The sequence below is a fragment of the Gracilinanus agilis genome, chromosome 6, assembly GCF_016433145.1.
Source record: "Gracilinanus agilis isolate LMUSP501 chromosome 6, AgileGrace, whole genome shotgun sequence".
NCBI lineage: Eukaryota > Metazoa > Chordata > Mammalia > Didelphimorphia > Didelphidae > Gracilinanus > Gracilinanus agilis.
The window spans coordinates 62,765,926-62,791,697 of record NC_058135.1 but is presented as its reverse complement, the minus strand read 5'-3'; the positions used below and the strand labels follow the sequence as shown (position 1 = coordinate 62,791,697).

The 25,772-nt window shown below is 37.1% G+C and overlaps 1 protein-coding gene across 1 annotated transcript in view; it reads left to right on the top strand.

Moving 5' to 3' along the window:
- The window catches only part of ZGRF1 (zinc finger GRF-type containing 1), an 86,720-nt gene extending 64,986 nt beyond the window's left edge, over positions 1–21,734 (top strand). Inside the window, exons 22-28 of the mRNA XM_044681050.1 lie at positions 13,447–13,594; positions 15,632–15,759; positions 16,934–17,057; positions 19,872–20,048; positions 20,175–20,309; positions 21,094–21,355; positions 21,589–21,734. Coding sequence (XP_044536985.1) covers positions 13,447–13,594; positions 15,632–15,759; positions 16,934–17,057; positions 19,872–20,048; positions 20,175–20,309; positions 21,094–21,355; positions 21,589–21,734 — 1,120 coding nt within the window. The remainder of the gene's footprint in view (positions 1–13,446; positions 13,595–15,631; positions 15,760–16,933; positions 17,058–19,871; positions 20,049–20,174; positions 20,310–21,093; positions 21,356–21,588) is intronic.
- Positions 21,735–25,772: the final 4,038 nt, after the last annotated feature.

Genomic DNA, 25,772 nt, shown 5'->3' with positions numbered 1-25,772 from the left:
ATTTGCCTTTCCATGAACCCTTATTAATTATAAATCATTATTGCATTATCATCTGGAAAATTGCATTTATTATTTCTGTTTTTCTGCATTTGGTTGTGAAGGTTTTATGCCCTAATCATGGTCAGTTTTTTTTAAACCCTTCCCTTCTATCTTAGAATCAATACTGAGTATTAGTTCCAAAGTAAGAGAGGTAAGGACTAGGCAACAGGGGTTAAGTGACTTTCCCAGAGTCACACAACTAGGAAGTGTCTAAAGCCAGATTTGAACCTAGGATCTCCCATCTCTAGGCCTGGCTCTCAATCCACTGAGCCACCTCACTGCCCACATGGTCAATTTTTTTATTGTGTTTGCGTTTGGAATTTGTCATGCCATCAGTTCTCTTTGGCTTCAGAGAGGATTTTTAACATTTTTAAATGATTGCTCATGCAGACATTATTCGGGAATTGCTGTCTATTCTCCAACTACCAAAGGAATTGGCAGTGATCCATTGCAAAGGGCATTCTTTAGGTCAAGACTTAGTTGCTAGAGGGAATCGTAGGGCTGATATAGTTGCACCATATGCAGCTCAAAACGCTCCTGTTTGCATCTAAAATTTCATTCACTTCCTTTGCTTCTTTCTTATTTATTTTTTGGATAGATTTATCTAGTTCTGATAGGGGAGGGTTGAAGTCCCCTACTAGTATAGTTTTAACTGTCTATTTCCTCCTTAAGTTCCTTTAAAAATCTGGATGCTATATATCATTTCCTGTATATGTGTTAAGTAGTAATATTACTTCATTACCTTTTATCAAGGTGTAAATTACTTTCCTTGTCTCTTTTAATCAGATCTATTTTTCCTCTAGCTTTTTCTGAGATCATAATTGCTACTTCTGCTTTCTTTAATCTCAGCTGAAGCCCAATAGATTCTGCTCTATAGGTATGATATTAGAAATATATATTTTGATAAGGTATCCCTGATTACTCAAAGCCATTCTTGTTCTATATCCACGAGCGAAAGGGTATGGCATCAGGAGTTTTGACACAGAGTTTTGGACCAAATCAACATCCTATCACATATTACTCTAGTCAACTGGATTCCATAGCTGCATGCATTGCTCTGTGTTGAAGATGGATGGCAACAATTGCATTACCAGTTACAAAATCTGCAGATTTGGTGTTAGGCTGCCAAGTGACAGTATATTGTTCACATGAATTGAGGCACTTTTGTTAAAATACAGAACATGGGCATTTTCTAACCAACGCCTGGCGAAATATGAAATAGTGCTTTTGGGGAGTGAATATATAACACTAAAGAGATGCACCACTTTAAATCCAGCTACGTTATTGCCTGATTTACCCACACAGGGAGAGCCATTGCATGATTGCGAAACTGTAGTGCAAATGGCAGAAAAACCTAGGCAAAACCTGTCAGACACAACTCTTAAGAATCCTGATCTGATCTTATTCAGAGATGGTTCCTCATTTATGAGAGATGGAATAAGATTCACAGGTGCAGTGGTAGTGAGTGAATTTGAAATATTATGGTGCGCTTCACTGCCTAGAAATCTAAGCACTCAGGGTGCAGAGTTGATTGCTCTAAAACACACATGAGCTTGCAAAGAACAAGAGTGCAAATATTTTCACAGATTCCAAGTATGCATTTGGAATCTGTCGTGCCATCACTTCTCTTTGGCTTCAAAGAGGATTTTTAATATCTAGTGAGAAAATGATTGCTCATGCAGACATTATTCGGGAATTGCTGTCAGTTCTCCAACTACCAAAGGAATTGGCAGTGATCCACTGCAAAGGGCATTCTTTAGGTCAAGACTTAGTTGCTAGAGGGAATTGTAGGGCTGATATGGTTGCACACATGCAGCTCAAAATGCTCCTGTTTGCATTATGAATCTTTCTGTTATTGACACCATAGACCTTGAAAAAGCATATACAGACACAGAGGTTCAGAAGTAGGAGCAGAATTTTGGAGCTAAGAAAGAGAATGGGATTTGGATAGCGTCAGTGGGAAAACCAATTCTTCTGAAAGCATTTTACTCTCACATCTGTCAGTCTATACACAAGGGTCTTTTTGGGACACAGGCATTAACAGATACTGTCAAAAAGGTTTGGCTAGCTCTGGGAATTAGCACTGTGGCAAATAAGATCTGCTCAGCTCGCTCTGTCTGTCAGAAATATAACCAAAGTATATTTAAGCAGAAGGCATTTGGTGGCCATCCACTAGCATTCACACCATTTAACACCTGCAAATAGACTATATTAACATGCCTAAAGTAGGGAATTATAAATTTTGCTTGGTAATAATGGACCAACGAACTAGATGGCCTTAAGCTTTTCCATCTAGCAAGAACACAGCAGACTTTGTAGCTAAAATCTTGTTGAAAGAGATCATTCCAAGATTTGGCATTCCATTAAGAATGGATTCAGATAAAGGGAGCCATTTCACAGATTCCATCCTAAAACAAGTTTATGAGACTCTTGGGATCATACCTAAGTTTCACATCCCATTTCAGTTTTGGACAGGTGGAGAGGTTAAACTGTGAGATCAAAAGTATGGTGGGAAAGTTGTGCACAGAGACTCATTTAAAATGGCCAGAGATCTTGCCCCTAGCTCTGTTTTAGTTGCAGACTAGATTGAGAAGAGATGTGCATGTCTCACCATATGAGATGTTATGTGGACATTCACCAATGCAGGCAAAAAATTTTAAAACAGCTTATGTATCTATGCTTGGGAGAGATTTACAGCTTTATCAATACATCACAGAGTTACAGAACAGAGTTAAAGAATTGCAAGCCATGGGAGTTTTAACTCAGGAGGGACCACTAGATTATGTACTCCACTCGATAAAACTGGGGAATTCAATTTATATTAAGAACTTTAATAGGACTGGCAAGACACAGCCAGCTTGGTTAGGCAGTAATTCTAATAACACCTACAGCAATTCAAGTTCAAGACATAGACTCTTGACTGCATTGCTTACATGTTAAAAAAACAGCAGCTGAAGAAGGAGAGATCACAACAGTCAACAAGACTGCAGTCAAAATGCCTTCGGGTGAAGTAATTATTCAAGAGGAATGAGAGAGAGAAAATCAAGACAAAGGAGGAAACAATGCAGAGGACAACAGAGAGGAGGACATTGGAATGGATGGTTGCATAGTAACAGAGACTTTGTAGAAGAAATCAACACAGAGAAGAGGAACACAGACTGGTTATGGACAAGAATTATAAGATCTTTTTGCACCATTGTAACATGATACATTTTCACTATGGTTGCAAACAACACTACATAATAACAGTGCCATGGGAGCATGAAGACAGAAGTTGGAAGAAGAATGAAGAGGTTACTTTAAACATCTGGTAAGTATTCAGTTCAACCAACATGCACATAGAGGATATATATCTCACAAACTTTTTAATATCATAATCAGGTGATAGTATTCATGGCAATAAATGAATACAAATAATTCACCTTGAGACTGTAATATAAGGGGGAAAAGAGGGGTTTTGGTTGAATATATTAAAAGGTTAGGTCTCCAGGGAATTGAATAATTATCACTTCCCAATTAAAGAATAACCTCAAGTCAAAATGACTTTTATGGAAGTTTATTTACAAAATATAGGAGAGAGTGGAAGTAGAGAGATGAGAAGAAGGTAGAATAAGAGATTTGTATTCAAGTCTGGGCTTTACACCAGCAGGGCTCCAGAGGCCCAGCCAGAGCCTAAAAGTCAATTAACAAGGGTTTTAGCCACAAGGGCTTCTCCCAATCAAGGGAGCCTCCAGAGGCTATTTCCTCCTGGGAGGTTAAAGGAGTCAGCCTTCTTCACTCACTACGTGTAGTTCTAAGAGAGATTTAAGAGCAGTCTCACTGAGGTCTTAAGGGTCCCAGGTCCAGAGCTCCTCCACATCCAAGCAAGAACCAGAAGAGGAGACCTCAGCTCATTGAACTCTCTTTTTAAACTTTTGTGTCACTTCCTGTGCCTTCCTCTTAGTTTACGTGTCCAGTCACAAAAGATGCTTTTCTTAGGACTGCCCAGGAGGCAGTCAGTAAATTCTGATTTGTCACTCACTCTAGAACACATGGGTCACAGACCACCCAACTTGTGAGTTAAATGGAGATGTTTTCACCTTTGGTGATTAAATCTAAAGATAGGCAGGATAGGTTTAATCTCATCACAGTAATGAAAACTACACATTAGACTATAAGGTCTTATCTCACAGAGAGACTTTATGTGTTCCTAGGAGATAACATCAGGAGAACATACATACCTTTAAAAAAAAGAAAATCTTTGTGGTTTTCAGTGAGTATCAAAGGGAGGAAGTTTATCTTCCTCATGCATAATGTAAATATTTGTACATATATTGTACATAGTCTGTAATATAATTTGTACATAATATATACATAGAATAGAAAAGCATGTAAATAGTGTAAAATTTTGTATAGACTTGTACATATATGTGTACAAAATGTACATAGGTGTGAATTTGTACAGATATATGTATTTTCTGTATATGTGTGGATAGTTAAATTGTTGCAAGAGTTTAAATTTCTTAGCATAATGGGTTGATTTTCAGTTGAATGTAGTCAGTTTTTCATTTCCTGTATTAAAATATAAGGTCTTAGCATAAAAAAAGGTTTTGTTTGTATTGTTCAAATAGGATTTATAAGATGAAGTTTGCATGAGTTTTGCATAGTTGTTATTGTTAGATAGAATTTTTTTTTGTACAAGCATAAGCTACATTGGTTTTTTGTAACTACATTTTATTTTTTTCAAAGTTTGCATGAGTTTTAGATAGGTTTGTTTTATGTATCAGCATTAAGATGCAAATTGTTTTCTGTAACTATTTTTGCAAAAGTTTGCATTTTGAATTTTAGATTTGTATTGTATTTTGGCAAAGGGTCACATTTTGAATTTCTATATTTGTAATGTTTTCACCTTGCATGCTTGCAAGAAATTTTAAAGTATGTTCTTTTTTATTTTTTCTGTTTATTATGAAAATTCCCTTTTACCTAAATTATATCCCTAGTGCAGGTTAGAATAGATAAGGAAAAGTATAGGGATAGGACAAGATAAGTTTGTTTGTTATTTTTTGATAGAATAGAATAATATAGAATAGAATAGAATAAGATGGGGAATTACATATTTAGTTGTGATCAAATGGCAATGATGCTATTGCATCCCTGCCCATCTGATCAAAGGGAGATATTATAGGAATGGTATTAGAAATATATATTTTGATAAGGTTAAGCTAAATAGTTAAGGAATTTGGAAGTTTGTCTCAGAGGCTTCAGAGAGGCTGGTGAAAGAGAATTCTGTGAAAGGTTGAGAATGTGAGGGGGAGGAGCTGCAGGAATTCAGTTGGTGTTAACCCTGACTGCTGGAAGGGTTAGCAAGCTTCTTTACTCTCTCAGCTCTCAGCCTTGGATTTGAGAGGGAAATCATGAAATATCTTAGTGTTTCCCCTTTGGACAATCTGGGGAACACTAGGAAATGAGCGAGTTGTCATCTACTGCTGTTAAATCATTTATTCCTGAAGAAGACCAAAGATCTGTCTTTACTTTGGACTCTGAAGTGAAACCTCAAAGTCCTAATTCAGCTTCACTGAGTCTCAGCCATTTAACCTTATTGTTTTATAAATTTGGAGACAACCTTTAAGAAATAGAAATATAAGCTTATATAAGGATTTAGTTAGCTTATTTAGTTAGGTTTGGGGGGGGGTTAGATTGTTTTAAGGAGTGACAGAGCAGCTTGGGTGAATTCACACAGCTAATTCCCCACTCAATTGTCACTTCTGATAGAATATGGTGACTCTCTCAGGGTAAGTCAAGTCTAATGGCCTTTCTCAACTGAAGGACTCTAAAACTATATGTCTTAAGGATAAACTCTTTTAATAACACAGTGACTCAAATGGGGAAAGGAGGTAGTTGAAAGGAAAGAGGGAATAGGAGGAAACTATAGCTATTAAGTTGAGTCTTGGGGCTGGATTTACCCTAACTGGGCAACCCCTCCCCCCTCACAAATCTTCTTTCCCTCCCTTATCTATAAATCTAATATCTAACTAATAAAGTAATTGAGTAAGCTTTAGATGAATTGATGTCATTGTTGATTGTGGGTCTGTAAAGATGATGGATTGTCTCTACTAATTGCCTACAAGGTCAATCAGCAGCTATAATAGTCTCATTTAATGAAGGTCAGTCTGAACTGGAGATCATATAAAGTTGCAGGGTAAAAGCATAAGGATCAGCTGGTATGGAATATGACTAGGCCTAGGAGTGATTGGCTTTTTACCACCCTCCTCCCTAGTTCCCCAAAAACCCAGTGAGAGTCCTCAGCTTGGGGTTCCCTCTTATATACCCTGGTTCCAACCATCCTCATCTGCCTTTGGCATCTTGCGGTTCCATGGATTGCACCCTACTTGGGATTCATAGGTTACATTCTCTACAACTTTCATTCACTGATCATAATTCTGTCCTCTGAGCTAAGGCCTAATCTCTGATAATTTTCACATTCTTTAAGATACTGTTCCATTGCCCAAACTTTTTTTTCCTGTAAGACTTTACTCAGTTTTGTAAACTAAATTATTTTTAAATGTAAAAAAAATTTTTTTTGTCATCTGGAATATAATATTCCAAGCTTTCTACTCCTTAACAATTGTGACTGCTCAATTGTATTTGATCCTGACTGTGGTCCCTTGATACTTGAATTAGTTCTTACTGATTGTTCATATTATTTTTTCTTTGATCCAAAAGCTCTGGTTTTTGGCTATAATGTTTCTGGGAGTGTTTTTTCTTGATTTCTTTTCCAAGTCATTTGTTTTTGATGTGAGATTCCTTACATTTTCTTTTATTTGGAGGGGGGGTTCTTTCAACTTTGTTTTAATCTTTCTTGTTATCTCATGGAATCATTGGTTTCTCTTTGCTCCATTCTAATTTTCTGGAAATTTTTGTGTAGGCAAGGTTTTGTACCTCTTATACCAACTGGTTAATCCCTCCCTTTTTTTTCTTGTTAGTTCCTTTTCTGATTCTTTTTTCCATAACTCTCATTTCTTTTACATGTTTTTCCTCTAGCACTCTTATTTAATTTGTAAGTTTCTGCCATGGTTATTTTTCTTTAAGTTTCAGACTGAACTAGAAGTAAGAACCAGGAGCTCACTCTACTGGTGAGCCTTAAGCCACACAGTTGCTGTTTGCTTCTGAACTTGTTCCTCTCTGAGTATATAACCTCGGGCCTATAACCACTCCTTACTCAAGTACACCACCCCTGAGGGCAGATTCTCAGTCCCTCCTGGCTCTTATTACCTGGATCCAGACAGTGTAAAAAATAATGTTGGAAACTGATTAGATACTTTGATAGATGGTTTATAAAGTATCCTTAGTTGTAGTAGTGAGACGAAGCTCAGGTATGAGCTTCCCTCAGGCTCAGCGCAAGGAAACACTCTGGAGTCTCTCTCGCTATAAAAATAAACTATTTATTAAAAATATAGTATGGTATAGACCAGTGATGGGCAAACTTTTTAAAGAGGGGCCAAAGGAAAGGAAATGTTCATCTGTCAGTCTGTTTCTAAAGCAACTCTTTCAAAGTTTCATTGTATTGTATCCTACTTACTGTATTCGTCACTTTAGAAATAATGTTGTGCTGCTGGATAGAACATTTCAGGCCTGCGGGCTGTAGTTTGCCCATCACTGGTATAGGAGAATATAAGGATATAAAGGATATAATTAAGAATTACTAAGCTAAGGGGATCTAACTCCACCCAAAATTCAACTGGTTCCACAAGGAACCTCTTTGGCCCTGGTTTCCCAGGCTATATTGATTCCCTGATTTCTTACTAACCCCAAAATTTTCTTATTCTACAATATCTAGCACTAATATCCTTATAAGATTATAAAATGTTAACTATATCTCCAATTATAAAGAGCAGCAAAGCCTGCTGACTGAGCCTTAGTCAGCTAACTGTGGCTCTGGGTTTTCACCCAGGGCCTAGAGCAAAACAGGATTTTCTGTGGTCTTCTTAAAGATGAAATTAGTAACCAGCCGCAGTAGATCAATCACTAAGTTCAATCCTAGTGTTTTCCTAAATTGGTAATGAGGAAAAACACCAAGATCTATAAATATGAAAAATGATAAAGGCTGCTATAATAATATAAATTAGTAATTTATTTAAAGCCATGCTGATAAAGTTATTAGACCACGCGCTTGTAAGAATTCAAAACCGCCGCCCTCGCCATTACTGTCTCCTGTCTCCTCCCGAGCCTGCTGGCCAAGAGCCACTCCCCCCTAACCCAGGAGATTATAACTCTTCTCTGCGTGGACGTAGGCCTCCCCACGCCCAAAGAACCGGAACCGGAGACCCATTGGGACCACGGGAAATGTAGTTTGATACATTTCCCGTGTCCATAGAAATATATATACTTTTAGATGGCATTTCCCAAATTTCACTTTTACAGATCCTTCAGAAATTCTCTTTTTTTTTCCTTAAACTCCAAACGAAGCAGTAGAGAATAGAGACAAAGCAGCTTGTCTCCCTCCTTCCAGAGAGCAACCTACAGCCTGAGTTTCAGATGGTCTCCACACATCCTCTCTCTACATTCCAAAGAACCTTTTCCTCAGATCTCTTCCAAAATCCAATTTGTGCTCAAGACAGCTTCTCTGCTCCTTATCCTTGAAGCTGATATTATAAGACCCAACTTCTTAATATTATCCTTAATAATTATCCTGAGTACAAAACTCCCAATTGGCTGCCACCTGTTCCCATACCCTGCTCTAGATTGTGGTGCCCTAGTATTGGTCTTGGACTTCCTCTTGCTATGGTACGCAGCATCTCCCTGCCTTGGGGTTTCCACACTGTATACTCCTGGCTGGGCCCCATCACCAGCATCTATACACCTGTCCCAGAAAAATTACTTACTATGGTTTTTTTCTCCAATTCCCCCCCTACCTCCATCAGAATTTAGTGTGTTTTCTAGATCTATTTGGAAAGGTTTTTGTTTTGTTTTGTTTTTTGCAAGGGCAGGGAGCTCACTATAATTCTTCCTGCTATTCTGCCATATAACTCTGCCTTCCCTGATGATGTTTTTGATACTACTTATTTCTTTTATGTCATTTTGGTAATGCACTACATGACCTACTAATAGCCTCCATACAGCTTCCTTTTGTCCTCTGCATCTGCCATTTTGATTTTTCTGAGATCTTGGCACTCACTGCCCACAAAAAGCTGATAACACTGTTCTCCTAGTCATTAATTTTGGGGGAAGTTCATTATCTATAATGAACTGATAGACATCCCTCTGCATGGTATTTCATGGATAGCATACATCCTTCATCTATTGTTTTCCTTTTTGGAATGCTAAGTTAATATCCTTTTTTTTTTTTAACCCTTAACTTCTTTGTATTGGCTCCAAGGCAGAAGAGTGGTAAGGGTAGGCAATGGGGGTCAAGTGTCAAGTGACTTGCCCAGGGTCACACAGCTGGGAAGTGTCTTGAGGCCAGATTTGAACCTAGGAACTCCCGTCTCTAGGCCTGACTCTCAATCCACTGAGCTACCCAACTGCCCCTCCACTGAGCTACCCAGCTGCCCCTGTTAATATCCTTTTAAGTACCTATGGATCTCATTAAGGAGGCCCTATAGCACTCTGGGAATTGATAATTAGAGGAACATTATTCATGACCAAGAACACTGAGCTGACCTACCATCAAGATAGAAACCGTCTTCTCTTTAGACTTTGTTCTAGATGCGAAAAACACTCCTAATAATCATATTTTCCCTTTTTTGGCTTCATTTAGAGGTTTGTTTAAAAAAAAAGTTATTTGTATTCTCTGCTTTTATTGGCAAATTGTATAAATCTTAGTATATGTATTTTTGACATAGCAAAGGAAAACTTTAAAGATGTAATTTTATTCTGCATCAAACATACCTTTTAAAAATGTAATCAGTAAATACACACCATTGGATTTTTTATTCTACCTCTCAGTTATTTATGTGCCAGTGAAGATGTGGTCTGCACTGAAAATCTGGCAAAAAAAAAGCCTGCCTTTTCCTTTCAAGCATTTTCATCAAGATTACTCTTGATAACCATAAGCAAATTAGGGGAGCATAGAGTAGTTTACCTGTCAGATCTTTGGAAAAGGGAAGAATTTATGACCAAACAAGAGATAGAGAGCATTATAGGATATAAAATGAATAATTTTAATTATATTAAATAAAAAGGTTTTGCCTAAACAAAACCAGTGCAACCAAGATTAGAAGGAAACCAGAAAGCAAAGGAAAAAATTTTATAGTAAGTGTCTCTTACAAAGGCCTCATTTCTCAAATATATAGAGAACTGAATCAAATTTATAAGAATATTGATACCTAAATGATATATCAAAGGATATGGACCGGCAGTCTTCAGATGAAGAAATCAAAGCTATCTTTAATTATATGAAAAAATGATCCAAATCATTATTGATTAAAGAATGCAAATTAAAACAACTCTAAGGTGCCACTTCAGACTTAGCAGATTAGCTAATATGACAGAAAAGGGAAATGATAAATGTTGGAAGAGATATGGGAAAATCGGGACACTAATGCATTGTTGGTGAAGTTGTGAACTGATTCTTAACTATGCTGAAAGGGCTATAACACTGCATACCATTTTATCCAGTAATACCACTGTATATCCCACAGAAATTTAAAAAAAGGGGGCCTATTTGTACAAAATATAATAATTCTTTTTTATAGTAGCGAAGAATAGGAAATGGAAGGGATACCCATCAATTGGGGGATGACTGAACAAGTTTTGGTATATGATTGTAATGGAATAAGAGATGATGAGTGAGCAGGAGTATTTCAGAGAAACCCAGAAAGACCTACATGAACTGAAACAGAGTGAAGTGAGCAGGACCTGGAGAACACTGTACATGGTAAGAGCAATATGGTACAATGAATAACTGAGAAGGATTTAGCTAGTCTCAGTAATACAATGATCCAGGACAATACCTGGGAACTTATGATGAAAAATGCTATCCACCTCCAGAGAAAGATGTGATAGAGTCTGAATACAGATTGAAGCAGACCATTTTTCACTTTATTTATTTCATGTTTTTTTTAATGTGACTTTTTCCCACAACATGATAAATATGGAAATAGCTTTTACATGATTGTACATGTAAAATCTATATCACATTGCTTGCCATCTCAAGGAAAGGGGGAGGGAAGGGGAGGAAAGGAGAAATGGAAGGAAAGAGAGGGGAATGCAAAATGTTAGACAATGAGTGCCAAAAATGGTTTTTAATATGTAATTGGGAAAGAATAAAACATTAACAGGGGAAAAAAAGAAAAGAAAAAATCAAGCTATCTATTCACATCCTTTGACCATTTATAAATTTGGAAATGACTTACGGTTTTGTAAAGTTGACTCAATTCTCTATGTACTTGAGAAATGAGGCCATTATCATGGAAACTTGCTATAAAAATTTTTTCTCAGATTTCCACTTTTCTTCTAATCTTGGCTACATTGGTTTTGTTTCTGCAAAGCTCTTTTAATTTAATATAATATAATAAAATAGAAATAATTTTACATCTTCTAATGCTCTCTCTCCTTTGGTCATAAATTATTCCCTTATCTATAGATCTGACAGATAAACTATTCCAAGTTCCCCTAATTTGCTTATGGTATCACTCCTTATGTCTAAATCATTCCCCCATTTTTACCTTATCTTGGTTTCTGGTATGAGATTTTGGTCTATGCCTAGTTTCTGCTATACTATTTTACTGTTGTCTCAGCAGTTTTTACCAGATAATGAGTTTTTCCCCCAAAAGCTTGTATCCAACTTACTTAGTTACTGTGGCCATTAACTAACTACTGTGTTGATTACCTAACCTATTCCATTGCTCTACTACTCTATTTCTTAAGTTTCTTCGAAAGTGTTTGCCAATTTTCCCAACAGATTTTGTCAAATACTTAGTTCTTGCCTTAAAAACTTAGTTCTCTGGATTTATCAAATAAAAGATTCCTAAGGTCCCTTATTATTGTGTATTGTGTACCTAGTGTGAGGGTGAAGGGAAGAAGGTAGGAAGGTAGGAGGAAGGATGGATGGATGGGAAAAAGGAGAGACGTAGGGAAAGGAAGGTAGGGGTCCCCAACCCTGGCAGGGAGAAATTGACCAGAGCCCTTTGGGGCTCAAATAAAAGATCAGAGAGCAACTTAGTGTTTAGAATAGCTAGTTTTTACTTAAAATAGAAAAGGGAAGGTCTAGGGAAAACTAGGAGGTAGACAGAAGGGGGGAAAAGTGCCAAGAGAGATCAGGGTAGATTGTGTCAGCCAGCCTAAGGGCTCCAGCGAGAGCTAAAAGGCGCCAAACTTTCTCTTTTGTACTTTCTCCAACACCTCCCACAACAGAAGTAGGAGGTATTGGGGGAAGTTGTAGCAGGGAGCCCTGGGAGACAGTCTCCCAGGGCTTAGAGTAATTCTAAATGACACACTAGTCTATTGCTTAGCTATTATTAACTTGTTTTGATGATTGCCACTTTATCTTACATTTTGAGATCTGGTACAGCTAGGCTACCTTCTTTCATATTTTTTTCATTAATTCTTTGATATTCTTGACCTTTTGTTCTTCCAGCTGAATTTTGTTATTACTTTTTCTAGCCCTTCAAAATAATTTTTATTTGTAATTATATTGGTAAGATGCTGAATAAGTAAATTTATTTAGGTAGAATCATCATTTGTCTTATATTGCAGGTTCAACAATTTGAAGTGCTATATCTAGTCACACATGTAGTAAGTAGTAGAGTCAGAATGTAAGATCTAGTCTTCTGATCCCAAATATTCTACTCTTTCTCTTTCACTGCTAACTTGATAGGATACTATTTAAAGGAGAAAATCTTTTCCATTTTTTGTGTTCCTCCCATTTCACTTATAAATGCTTTTGGCATGATCTGGCTTAAGACTCACCTGAAGGTTTCAACAGACCTTTTTTTTTTCCTGCTTTTCACTGTTTTGAAGTCAAAGTTTTTGGAAATTAGACAGTGCTTTCCTTTAGAATGTTTTACAAATGAATGTATATTCTAATCTTATGTTGCTCTTAGCTTCTGTCTTTCTCTGCTTACTAAGGATTTTTTTAAAATTTCAATTAACTCAGTGTTTTCATCTCTGCTGCTGATTAAAGGTGTAGAAATTCAAATGCCATTCTCAGATACCATCATCTTAACCAGTTATTCACTTCCCACACATGGTTTTCTCTTCCTTGGCCTCTCCTAGATTCCTTCTGGGGTCATCAGTCAGTTCTACTCAAATCCCTGGGAGTGGGCAGTGGCTGTCAGGTTTGACAAGTCTTACAGGCCTCTATCTCATCCCAGATATATACCCTGGAAAGGCAACTGAGGTCTGTATCATTGATATCAGTACTTAAGAAACTTGATAAAAGCTATATCAGTTCAGTTGATCTCTTATAATGTTCCTTTTCTCTTTAAGTTTGCATGCTGGCTTAGGAAATGAAAACGAGCAATTAAAGGAACTACATGCACTAATGAAAGAAGACCTGACACCTGTAGAAAAAATCTGTGTGAGAAAAAGTATTGAACAGCATAAATTGGGCACCAATAGAGCTTTGCTGCACCAGGTACCAATTAATCAAAAAGCACTTATTGAGGGATTACTGCATGGTAGACAGTGGGTGGAAGCTTCAGGAGCAAATTAAGCTTCATATCAGGAAAATTTATTCATAATTTGTGCTCTCTAAAGGTGGAAAGGGTGCCTCTGGAGGTAATGAGTTTCCTCTTCTTAGACATCTTCAAGCAGAGATTTGACACTATTTGTCAATATATTCGAATTGTAACAGGAAAATAGTATTTTAAGAGTAGAAAGCAGAAAAGCAGGCAAGGGCTGACAGGGCTAAACATTCCCAACCTGGAATGCAACAAGGGACTTCTCTCAGTGGATCTCTCTATGGCAGTTGGGTTTGAAGGGGTTGGAGATATAGCCACTGACCTAAGAGCCTGTGGATTTGGGGTTATCTCTGTGCCTTGGAAAATATCTACATGAACATCAAGATCATCATTTAGCAAGTTCCAAGAGTTCAGGCTGAGATTAGAAGGTTGTCTTGTATAGTGGACATATAAGGCTTCTAATTCTCCCTGACTTTCCCATTGGATTTACTTGGCTGTTTACCTGTGTTCCTGGGACAATCTGATTCATCTGATCAACAGACCAAGGACATCTTTGTAAGAAACCCTTTTCCCTTGAGTCCAGCCAGACTTGCCTTGTAGCATTAGTGTAGTGATCCCAGACCTCCTGCCCCTTTGGTTTATCCCATAGCTGTTAAGAGTAACCTAACCTTTCCCCCTCATCTCCTTCCCTTAATTTATCCTTAATAAACTGTGTTTTCTTATCTTCCTGTGCCTTCCTTAAAACCCCAAAAGAACTGACAGTACTCAAGTCTTGTTACCACAGCTTGATTTCACCAGTAACTCCCAACTATCATTCCTTCAGTTTAGTGTTATCTGGTTTTACCTATTTCCTAAGTAATTCCCTTTCCTTAAGAGCTGGTTTAGTGATTGACAGTTGCCCAAAATATGCCTACTGGTCTCCCTATAGATATTATTCCCTTATAGAATGGAGATTCCTTTTAAGGGTAGGTTAGAAAATGGATTGCTGAGGTCCCTTTCCTTTTTAGGATTCTGTTAAATTCACAAATTATTCTTCTTTTTCTGAAGAATAAATATAAATTTAGGCAGGATTTTCTCCTGCCCCTTTCATTTATCAATATTCAATATTGGTCTATAATCAAGCTTATGTTAAAAATTCCATGCAATTAACTGATTGAATTGTAAATAAAGGCTGATTCATGAATTTGACTATTCTTCCCTATTGAAAATTTAATCCTAGGGAGAAATAATATTCAGCTATGTTTTAAAAAGCAAAAACATTCATAATATGCCATATTTGGTATTTTTAATGTCATTATTCTAAAAACCTAAGCATTTTGTATTCTTATTTTTTCCATTCAAAATAAAAACATTGGGAATTTTAGTGAGCGGATTGAAATTTCAACCTGACATTAACCAATCTTTTATTTATTTATTTGTTTGTTTTTAAGTTTAAAATTTTTATTTTATTTTGAATATTTTCCCATAGTTACATATTTCATGTTCTTCCTCTCTCCCCCAAACCTCTCCAACCCTCTATAGCCGACTTGCAATTCCATTGGGTTTTACATGTATCACTGATTTAGACGATTCTATATTATTGATAGTTGGACTAGAGTTATCGTTTAGCATCTAATTATCCCCAATGATATCCCCATCAGCCCATATGTTCAAGCAGTTGTTTTTCTTCTGTGTTTCTACTCCCACAATTCTTCCTCTAAATGTGGATAGCATTCTTTTCCATAAATCCCTCAGAATTGTCCTGGGTCATTGCTTTGCTGCTAGTACAGAAGTCCATTACATTCTATTTTATTATAGTATATCTGTCTCTGTGTACAATGTTCTTCTGGCTCTGCTCCTTTCACTCTGCATCAGTTCCTGGATGTCTTTCCAGTTCACATGGAATTCCTCCAGTTCTTTATTCCTTTGAGCACAATAGTATTCCATCACCAACAGATGCCACAATTTTTTCAGCCATTCCCCAATCAAAGGACATTCTCTCATTTTCCAAGGTACAAGTAGTTGGAGTTACCTGTGCAGCCTGCCCGTTCCCATGTATGAATAATCTTAAATTTCCTATTGTCCTATTGGATGAATGCAGTCAGATGACAGAACCTGCTTCACTCTTGCCCATTGCAAGGTAATTAAAAACTTTTTGTTAAAAAAAAAAACATGCTTTCAAATTCCACAATCATGAAGACTCTTAGCAATTCAAATCTCATTAGCTAACTATTTTAAAGAGGAAAAACAGTAAAGAAAATAATCTTTTTTTTTAATGAAAGAAAGAAAAATTTTCCTCTTTCTCAGAGGTTGGTCTAGGCCAGTGATGGACAAACTTTTTAAAGAGGGGGCCAAAGGAAAGGAAATGCTCATCTGTCAGTCTGTTTCTAAGGCAACTCTTTCGAAGTTTCATTGTATTGTATCCTACTCATTGTATTCGTCAGATAAGGAATAATGTGGCCTGGCCAGATAGAACATTTCAGGGGGCTGCATCTAGCCTGCAGGCCAGAGTTTGCCCATCACTGGTCTAGATAAATTTTATGAACTACTCTCTAGATCTAATTTTCTGGGGAAGTCTCTAGTTTTTATAAATGAGTAGAGGATTTCTCACATAGACTGGTTTCCACTGAAGTACAAGAAAGGAAGGCAGCACTGAGTATTGGCTCTCAGATTAGAGGACCTACCTTCAAATCCCTCCTGATACTCCCTACCTGTGCTTTCTTTGGGAAATTACTTACCTTCCCTGGGCCTTAGTTTCTTCCTTTCCTAAGGGAAGGGTTTGAACTAGATGATCTCCAAGGTTCTTTCCCCATATCTATCATCATTGGTCATCAGTGGTTCTGAGGATTCCCCTTCACTAAGAGGATCTCCTGTCATTCCACAACTTTAACCTTATTCTAGTTTGGAGACTCTAGACTCTAGTTTTTACCTTTTTATGTGTCATAGACCCCTTGGGAAGTCTAGAGAAGCTAATGAACCTCTCCTCAGAATAACCTTTCCAAATGCATAAAATAAAATAAATAGGAGTACAAAAGAAATCAAATTATATTGAGATACAGCTATCAAAATATATATACATTTCCCCAAATTGTCCAAAGAAAGACGGTTTTTTTATAAATCATTTCATATAATGGTGGGTAGATGAGGGGATATGTGTGTGGATCCTAAGCAAGCCAAATCAGTTGGAGCTTCAAGGATTTAGAACTAAACAAAGTCGAAGTATTTTTTCCTTTCATTGCTTGAATTTGTTTTAGACAGATATTGTGTCAGTCACCTTGATTTAGGTTTTGTGATTTTTAAAATTTTTCTTTTAGGTTTGATTGTGAAAAGCTGGTTCTTGTTGGAGACCCCAAGCAGCTACCTCCTACCATTCAGGGTTCTGAAAGTGTTCATGATAATGGATTGGAACAGACTCTCTTTGACCGGCTTTGCTTAATGGTATGTAGAGTTCTTATTGTCCAAAGTAATTCTATTGCAAGCATTTGGACATGTGAAAGGAATATGTATTTGGGAAAACAGAATGTCTACATGCGAAAAAGCACACTTAAAATGTAATCATAACAAGTGCAGATTCAGATCATGTAAACTAGTCAGCTCAGAATACAGCAGAACCACAGTTGGGTGGCCCATATTTGAATAACAATAGTAAACTCTTATTAGAAAATACTTCATTATACCAGTACCTATCTGAAGGATGTATTATTCTTGTTTGCTAACATTTGAGCCACCATAGATTTCTCCTGTTAAAATTAAAGCACATAATATTTTAAGTAGAGAGTATTTCATTTGAAATTTTTTGATACAATAGGAATCTTAATTGCAGTGTATTTTAGTAAATAAATGTTTTAGTTGATAATTTAAATTATTTTCTACAGATGAATTTCCAATATAACTTATCTTTTTTTTGTCACCCAAACTTACTCCTATTTGACCCTGTGCAAGTTTGCTTTTCTTGGCTGTGTTTTCTCATCTGTGAGATCAGGATGTTGGACTTCAGAATCTTTAAGGTCCCTTCCAGTTCTTGGTGCTCTGGGATTGATTGATTAGGATGTGTGGGTGTGATGCATGTGTGCATGTAAATATATATATTCATATACATATTTTTAAAGTATTTTACACATACCAGTCATCTAGTAGTCATCATAATAGCAGAATATTATAAGAAATGCCGTGATGGGTCAGAAGAGGGGACCATCCAGGCAAACAGTGGGATACCTATAGTGGCATGCCACACATTGCTATTTGGGAGAGGATTGTACCTTCCATGACTACAACCTCTATTGCATAAATTATCCATGATGGAGTTCTTATCCAGGAATTTATCTAAAAGCTTTCTTCTGTCTCTTTATTTCCATCTTGTATCACTTCTTGTGATACTGAATTCCATAAGTTTGTTGACTGTATAAAATAGTCCTTTTTTTGTGCCCCAAAATTACTTCTGAGCTTCAGGTATTATTCTCTAATTGGTGACTCCCTTTCCACGTCCTCCTTGATTTTATAAACTTGAACTATATCCCTTCTTTCTAGAGTCGAATCCTAATTTTTCAGTTTTATACTTCTCTATCCTTTTGATTACTTTTTATTGCCCCATCCCTGTTAGTCAACACAATCTAGTCATCATTTATTAATTGCTTGTTTTCTTAGGTACTGAGGGAGATACAAAGATAAATAAAACATGGCCCCTGTCCTCAAGGAGCTTAGCTGCCAGTAGAAGAAATAAGACATATATGTAAACAGTTATAACTACAGAAAAGAAACTAGTAAGAGATTTACAAGGAAAGTGCAGAGAAGAGATACTTTCAGCTTGAGAAATCAGGAAAGTTTTCATGGAAGAGATCATATTTAAGAAGGCGCTTGAAGAATGGAGATTTTCAACAGATGGAAATCAGCTATTAAAGAGGGGAGTCTAGGCATAGACAACTTGCTTTTAATTTTAAAATTTATCTGCTTAATAGTCTTTTGAAATCATACTTTATATACATTGATATTTGACTTCCTTAAAAAGCATCCCACCACTGGAAATGTGAATACTTTCTAGAGTAACTTCCTGAATAGTTACGAATTATCAAACAAAAGCAATCCTGCCATAAGTCCCTAAAGGACCGCAGTATTAACATTTCTCTACTCCCAAGAAGTAAACATTTAATCCTATCCCTTATTTCTAATCTTTAAGCCATTTATTTATGACCTTGTGGAATGGAATGGAATGGGCTAACATAAAATCTCACAGTAGGTCTGATTTTCAGCAGCCTTTAAGATGGAACTTTTGTCAAAGGCTTTTTGACACACTAAGCAGTATCTACTGATTCCCATGTGTCCTTCAAAGAAATATAGGATGACTTTTCTCTTTTAGAAACTATTGTCTTTTCTTCCCCCCAGTAGGTTATGCTTACTTAGATGTTCATTAACCCTATACTTGTTAATATAGAATATTTTTAAAGCTCTTCAAAATGCTTTAGTATTATTTCAGAACTATTTTCAAATAGATCTTTTAGAGTATAGAAAACAAAAAAAAAAACCATTATACTTCTAAAATATAATGATGTTTTAAGACTAAAACAATTGGAATGAATCTTGATTTTTTGATCTGTCAAAATAATTGACCTCCCGGGGGCAGCTGGATAGCTCAGTGGATTGAGAGCCAGGCCTAGAGACAGGAGGTCCTAGGTTCAAATCCGGCCTCAGACACATCCCAGCTGTGTGACCCTGGGCAAGTCACTTGACCCCCATTGTCTACCCTTACCAATCTTCCACCTATAAGACAATACACAGAAGTTAAGGGTTTAAAAAAAATTTTTTTTTTAAAAAAATAAATAATTGACCTCCAAGCAGTATCATTACAGAAAAACTACCTTTCCTTTGACTGAAAAAGAAAACTATTGACTAAATTACCAACAGTAATTTCTGTTGTTTGTAATTTTTTCCCTAAAGATCTCTATTCAAATTTTGACCTAGGCTAACTTCCCTCAGCATATGAAAACAACCTCAGACATCATTTACTAGATAATTGGTCCAAAACAAATATTTAATTTCTGTAGTTTGGCAGCATATCTATTGATTGTAGAAATATTTTCAGTTAACATCTTTGATTTTAATTATTTAGCAATTGACATTATTTAGCTCTTGATCCATCTAACAGCACACCTGAAAATCTTAAAATTCCCTTAAACATTATTGTTGCTTTTAACTGGAAAAAAGGAAGTATGTTGATTTTTTTTAACTATCTTGTTTTTCTATACTTCAACTCCATAGGGTCACAAAGCAATTCTGCTGAGGACTCAATACCGTTGTCACCCTGCTATTAGTGCTATAGCAAATGACCTCTTCTATGAGGGAAGTTTAATAAATGGCATTTCAGAAACAGAGAGAAGCCCATTACTAGAATGGTTACCAACTCTGTGTTTCTATAACGTCAAAGGAATTGAACAGGTAAATAGTCATTTTAATTTCTAGCAGAGACTAGGTTTTAAAGCTTTGTTTATCCCCACAAAATTGTGCTTATAAAATTTGTTGTCCTTTCATGGAGAGTAATTTAAGACCTGTTTCCCATTCCAGATTGAAAGGGATAACAGCTTCCATAATGTAGCAGAAGCTGCTTTTACACTCAAGCTTATTCAATCCCTGATTGCAAGCGGAATAGAAGGATCCATGATTGGGGTGATAACATTATACAAATCACAGATGTACAAGGTTTGTGTTACACTTGTAGCCAGATGTGACTATAAAATCTTGCTATTTGGAATTTATATTTTAGACCGATTTTCTTTCTTCATTTTTTAAAGTTCAATGTTACTTATAGGATCATAACTAAAATGTTCTGGTTTGGGTCTGAATGGTCTGGCTTTTTGTCTCTTTAATTAAATATAAGTCTAACAAGGTTTAATTAAATTCATTTTACAGCTGTTACAAAAAGAATGCAAATAAACAAATTAGAGGGGAAAGAGTATGGTGCATGCTTTGTGTTTTGAAACAGATGGTATCAAATTTGTTTTCAAAAATAGGCTTTCATTATTACATCTCAACAGCAAATCAAAGATAAACACTACACATTAATGTATACATGTTGAAGTACTTTTTAAAAATCTTTTTATTTATAGCATGTCTCTCCACCCAAAATTTGTACATCCAGAAAAATTCTATTATCAACGAATGAATGATTAGTTATAATTTTGCTTTGAAATTAGTATTGTTGGCCCAGCTAATAATTTAAATGCAATCTAGCCAAATAAATTAGGTTTGCAAAGAATTGGAAATTGTCCATCACTGGCTAGATAAAACAAAAGTTCGTGCTTGAGTACTTGCACCCAGTAGCCATAGGGTTTTGTGACTTGTACCCAAGCAGTGCACTCTTCACAAGTGTTTCTCCTATAGGCCAAATGTGAGCAGAGTTCTTCCAGATTCCAATCAGAGACATCAAAGAGTAGTCCACAAAACAGGCCCTTTTAATGTACTATCAGTCTTCTCTCTTCTGTAGCTTTGCACACTCTTCAACACTGTGCATTGTGACCACCCCAGCCTCAAAGCTGTCCAGGTGTCCACCGTCGATGCCTTTCAGGGCGCAGAGAAGGAGATCATCATCCTGTCCTGTGTGAGGACACGCCATGTTGGATTCATCGACTCAGAAAAGAGAATGAATGTTGCCCTAACAAGAGGGAAAAGACACTTGTTGATTGTGGGGAATTTGGACTGTTTGAAGAAGAACAGGCTATGGGGTCGGGTGATCCAGCACTGTGAAGGTAAAGTAAGAATATGAAAAATATGCCAATATTGAATTAAAACTTGTTTTCAGGAAGATTTTTCTTCCCTGGAAAAAAGTGCAGTAGTGTGTTTTTTAACATGATTCAGACATAATTATAACTTACCTTCATTTTCTCCCATACACTAAAGTTGGTTTCACCAGCCTAGGAAGTTCTACCAATGTGCCTTCTATGAAGTAAAGACCAATGTTTTGTGCTTTTTATTTTTTCAGGAAGAAGGAATGGATTACAGCATTCAAGTCAGTGTGAGCCAGATCTAAACCTCTTTCTTAAAAGTTATTTGGAGAAAAAGGCAGAAGAAAAAAGTCAAAAAGAGAAATCTAAACCCAAATCTTTTTCACAAAAAGACATGATGTAAATAGTCTGTATATAAATTAGAAGACATTTTATAAAAATTTTTCATTATTAAAATATTTGAGGTCCAAGAAATATTGTTACTCTGCTCTCCTTATCTTTCCCACACTGCTTATCATGGTACCTTTACATGAGCAGCAAATGTAAATAAATAAGTACATGTAAATAAACACATCAACAATGATTTCACCCAAAGAAATACAAATTATTTGCTGTCAGGTAAGTGTGTGGCGAGATATGGAATAAAATATAAAATGCTTTTTGAGGTTTTGATGTTTCTTAAATCATGTGGTCTGACTCTCAAAAACTAAAATGTCAGGGGGGAAATGGCATAGAGTAGGATCACACAGTTCCTGAAGTAATTGCTTCCAAAGTCGGGGTCCCCCTGATCACCTGTCAGATTGAGGCTGTTACCTTATGATCTAAACTATTTATAAGCTTAAAATGATAACATTTTTATTCTGCTCATAAAATTAGTGGAAATGACATTAACTATAACACATATAAAGGAATGTGTATATGTATAGTAAAGGCTATAATAAATATATTCATTTCATAATGATAGGAAATGGGCTCATTTTGCCTCTTTTTTTAATGATATGTAAATTGTCTAGGCCTTGTTCTTTCAACATTAACTCTAACAAATTGCTCTAAAATATAAATAATGACTTTAAACCATAGGATCATAGATTTAATGCCAGAAAAAACCCTACAGATCATTTAATCCATTCCCCATTTTATAACTGAGAAACAATACCAAGAAGCTGGAGAATGGCTAAATCAGAGATTTAAAGCACAATTCCTGTAGCCCTCCCCACATTGGCTCCATTCCTGTCATTTGGACTTATCGTGTACAAAATCACCCCCATTTGGAAAGAACTCGATGTGTCTGTGCCAGTGATTTCACAACAATAGATAATAATTGTGGACTTCCCGGAGAAGTCTGCGTAGCCTCGGAGCGAATACCTCCTCCATGACTGCATTTTGCGCCTTTGACCCACCATCTTCTCCTTCCAAATTATGGGCACAATGTCAATTCACTCACAGTGATCCATGATCCATAACCTTATGGTGTCTGGGAAAATGCTGATATTAGTTTGATGAATGTCTGTGTAAAGCAGCAGCTTGTCATCATTAAGCTTTGTACAACTTCTAAATGCAACCTGGTCAGCCTGATCCATTCTTGGCCTATTTCACTGTCCATCCACACGACTTGTTCCAGAAGTATATTTATTGATAGGGAGCAGCCAGGTGGCTCAGGGGATGGGAGCTTCTGGGTTTGAATCTGGCCTCAGACACTGACCCTGGGCGAGTCCCTTAACCCCCATTGCCTAGCCCTTACCACTCTTCTGCCTTGTGTAAGGAAAAGTTTGGCACAGAAAAGGTTTGGAATGTTGAAAGCAACGTTGAATGACAGGAGCGACGGTTGGAAGGAGGAACGGAGGCTGGTGGGAAGGGGTCTTTGTCTCTGGACTCTGTGGGAGACGGAGGACTTTACCTCTGGTGTCTGAGACTGCCTGAGTTTTCCCTTGCTCTCTCTATACCTGAAGACCTGGAAGTGTTCCTGCTTCTCACATACATCACTAAAGAAGTGCTCGGGCATCTGCCAGCGGCTGAAAGGGGACTTTGGAGCCGAAAAGCTTGCTGGACTGACCCTGAAGACTCACTTCTCTGATCTGTGCCATTTGAGAGAGACCTTAATAATTCTATCCTGTCTATAGATTCGTTTAGAGAACAGATAAAAGGGAGAAAGCCTGTGGGCTTGGCCAGGCGACAAGGACCTCATTCATATCGCGACAGTGCAGGGTTCCCTCCCCCTCTCTCCAGAACCTTCCGTGATCCTGTGATAATAATAAACCATCCTTGTTTGTAAATTATGCAGTCAGGTAGCCTTCTGTGAAAACATTTGAGTTAGACTAAGGATAAAAGGGGATTTGGGGGGTGACAGCTCTCATTAAGCTTCTGTCACGCAAAACCCAGAGCAGCCCGAAATTGCTGTCACCCTGACAGAGAACTGGGTTCGGCTGGGACTTTAGGGGGTCAGGCCATTTGCTAAGCCCAGACAAACCATCTATACCACACCCCAAAAGTCCTTTGACCAAACTCGGGTTCCTGTCCATCTCTGTTAGCAACACCATTCACAGAGAGACCCCCTTGAAGCTCTCAGAGTAAAGATGAAGAGTTCCCCAGATAGGCTTAACACATTCACAAGTCTGTCTAACCAAATAACATCTTAGGGGTTCTCCCTCGATCATCTTTACACTTGGAACCAACACAGTATGGATTCTAAGACAGAAGGAAATGTTTAAAAAAAAAAAAAAAAGATGTGTATTGATGTACTAACTCAATCAGCCACCCCTCTGTCTATATGACATAATCCATGCAAATATTCAGGCTTCATCCACTTGGTTTTTCCTTGTGGATTGCTAGGCTAATCTCTTTTGGATATCTATGCATCTCATTTAGCAGGTGCTGTGGTGTCCTGAGGCTGGATGCAATAAGGAGAATGTCATTTACAACAAACATCAGCATGTGATGAACCTCACCCTCCATTACCAATTTGTCTCACATAAGGATTCTGCACAGAACATTTTTTATGACGGCAAACACCACAGGCAAGTATATCCCTGGCTTATGCTTTGTGATACTGCTGAGAGGAACCTCAACAAAACTGCCTTTGCAGGTCCACCTGCCAAGGAATATTCTGCAATAGACAGTGCCATTTTAGGATTTTTTTTTCCATTTCTACCTGTGACAGCAGATGCTCTCCAAATAACTGATTTTTGTGTGTGTTAAATCATGTCCTTAGCAGAAAAGGAAAAAAGAGAGCTCCCTAAAACAGAAACAAAAAAACTCATGTATACCAATGAGATTTATTAAAGGTGATTCTTTCCCACTAAATAGAGCTTCAAGCAAGCTGACAATGAGGGTGGAGATCTTTAAGTCACTATCAAATGAGCTCATGAGGGCTACTACTCCAAAGATGACTTTCCTTTTTTGATTAAGAAGCCCCGTGTCTGCAGAAGAAAACTGTTTTAACACATGGGCTGATGGGGATGTTATTGGGGATGTATTCACTAAACGATAACTAATCCAACTATCAATGATATGGAATTAGGTCTTGATCAATGATACATGTAAAACCCAGTGGAATTGTGCATCAGCTACTGGGGGTGGGAGGGTTTGGGGGAGAGGGAGAGAACCTGAAACATGTAACTATGGGAAAATATTAAAAATAAAAACTTAAAAAGAAAAAAAAGCCCCCTGTCTGACATAGGCTTCACCAATTTTTTTCTTTTAATTTTTTTCTTTTATTCAATTTTTTTATTTTTTCCCCATGGTTACATGATTCTTGTTGTCTCCCTCTCCTCTCCCCTCCCCGCTCCTGGAGTTGACAAGCAGTTTCACTGGGTTATACACATATTATCACTCAAAAACTATTTCCATATTATTAATTTTTATAATAGAGTAACCTACTTCACCAATTTTCATTTTTAGCAGCTCTAGGACAGGGATTGATGGAGAAGCAGGGTATTATCTTACCTCCATTCCATACTGTAGGATCTTAGACTATGAAGGATTAAAGGAGAGAAGAGGAAGGGAAAGAGAAGAGAGTCTGTTATCCCCATGCTTGATTTTATGGAAACTGTCCTGGACCTCAGTTGGCCTCTGAGGAACTTTCTTTCCTAGAAACCAGGACCTCATTCCTAAGAGGAGGCTGAAGAGCCCAGAAAGAATGACATGGCAAAAAAGATGCCAGTTTGTTCATAGTCTGAATATCTGACAACTCTACATATCAGTCCATCAAATGTTCATTTGTTAAATGCCTCCTGTGTCACATAACCTGCTGAATGTTGGGAATATAAAAAAAATAGTCCTTGATGCCAAAGACTTTTGTCATGGAAGTGTGACACATAAGTGCATATAGGATAAATACAAGTAGTTAGGAAGGAAGTGCAGCTGCAGCTGGGATCAGGAAATGCTTTGTGCAGAAGAAGGTACCTTCACTGCCTTGAAGTAAGAGACTCCCAAGAAGCAGAAG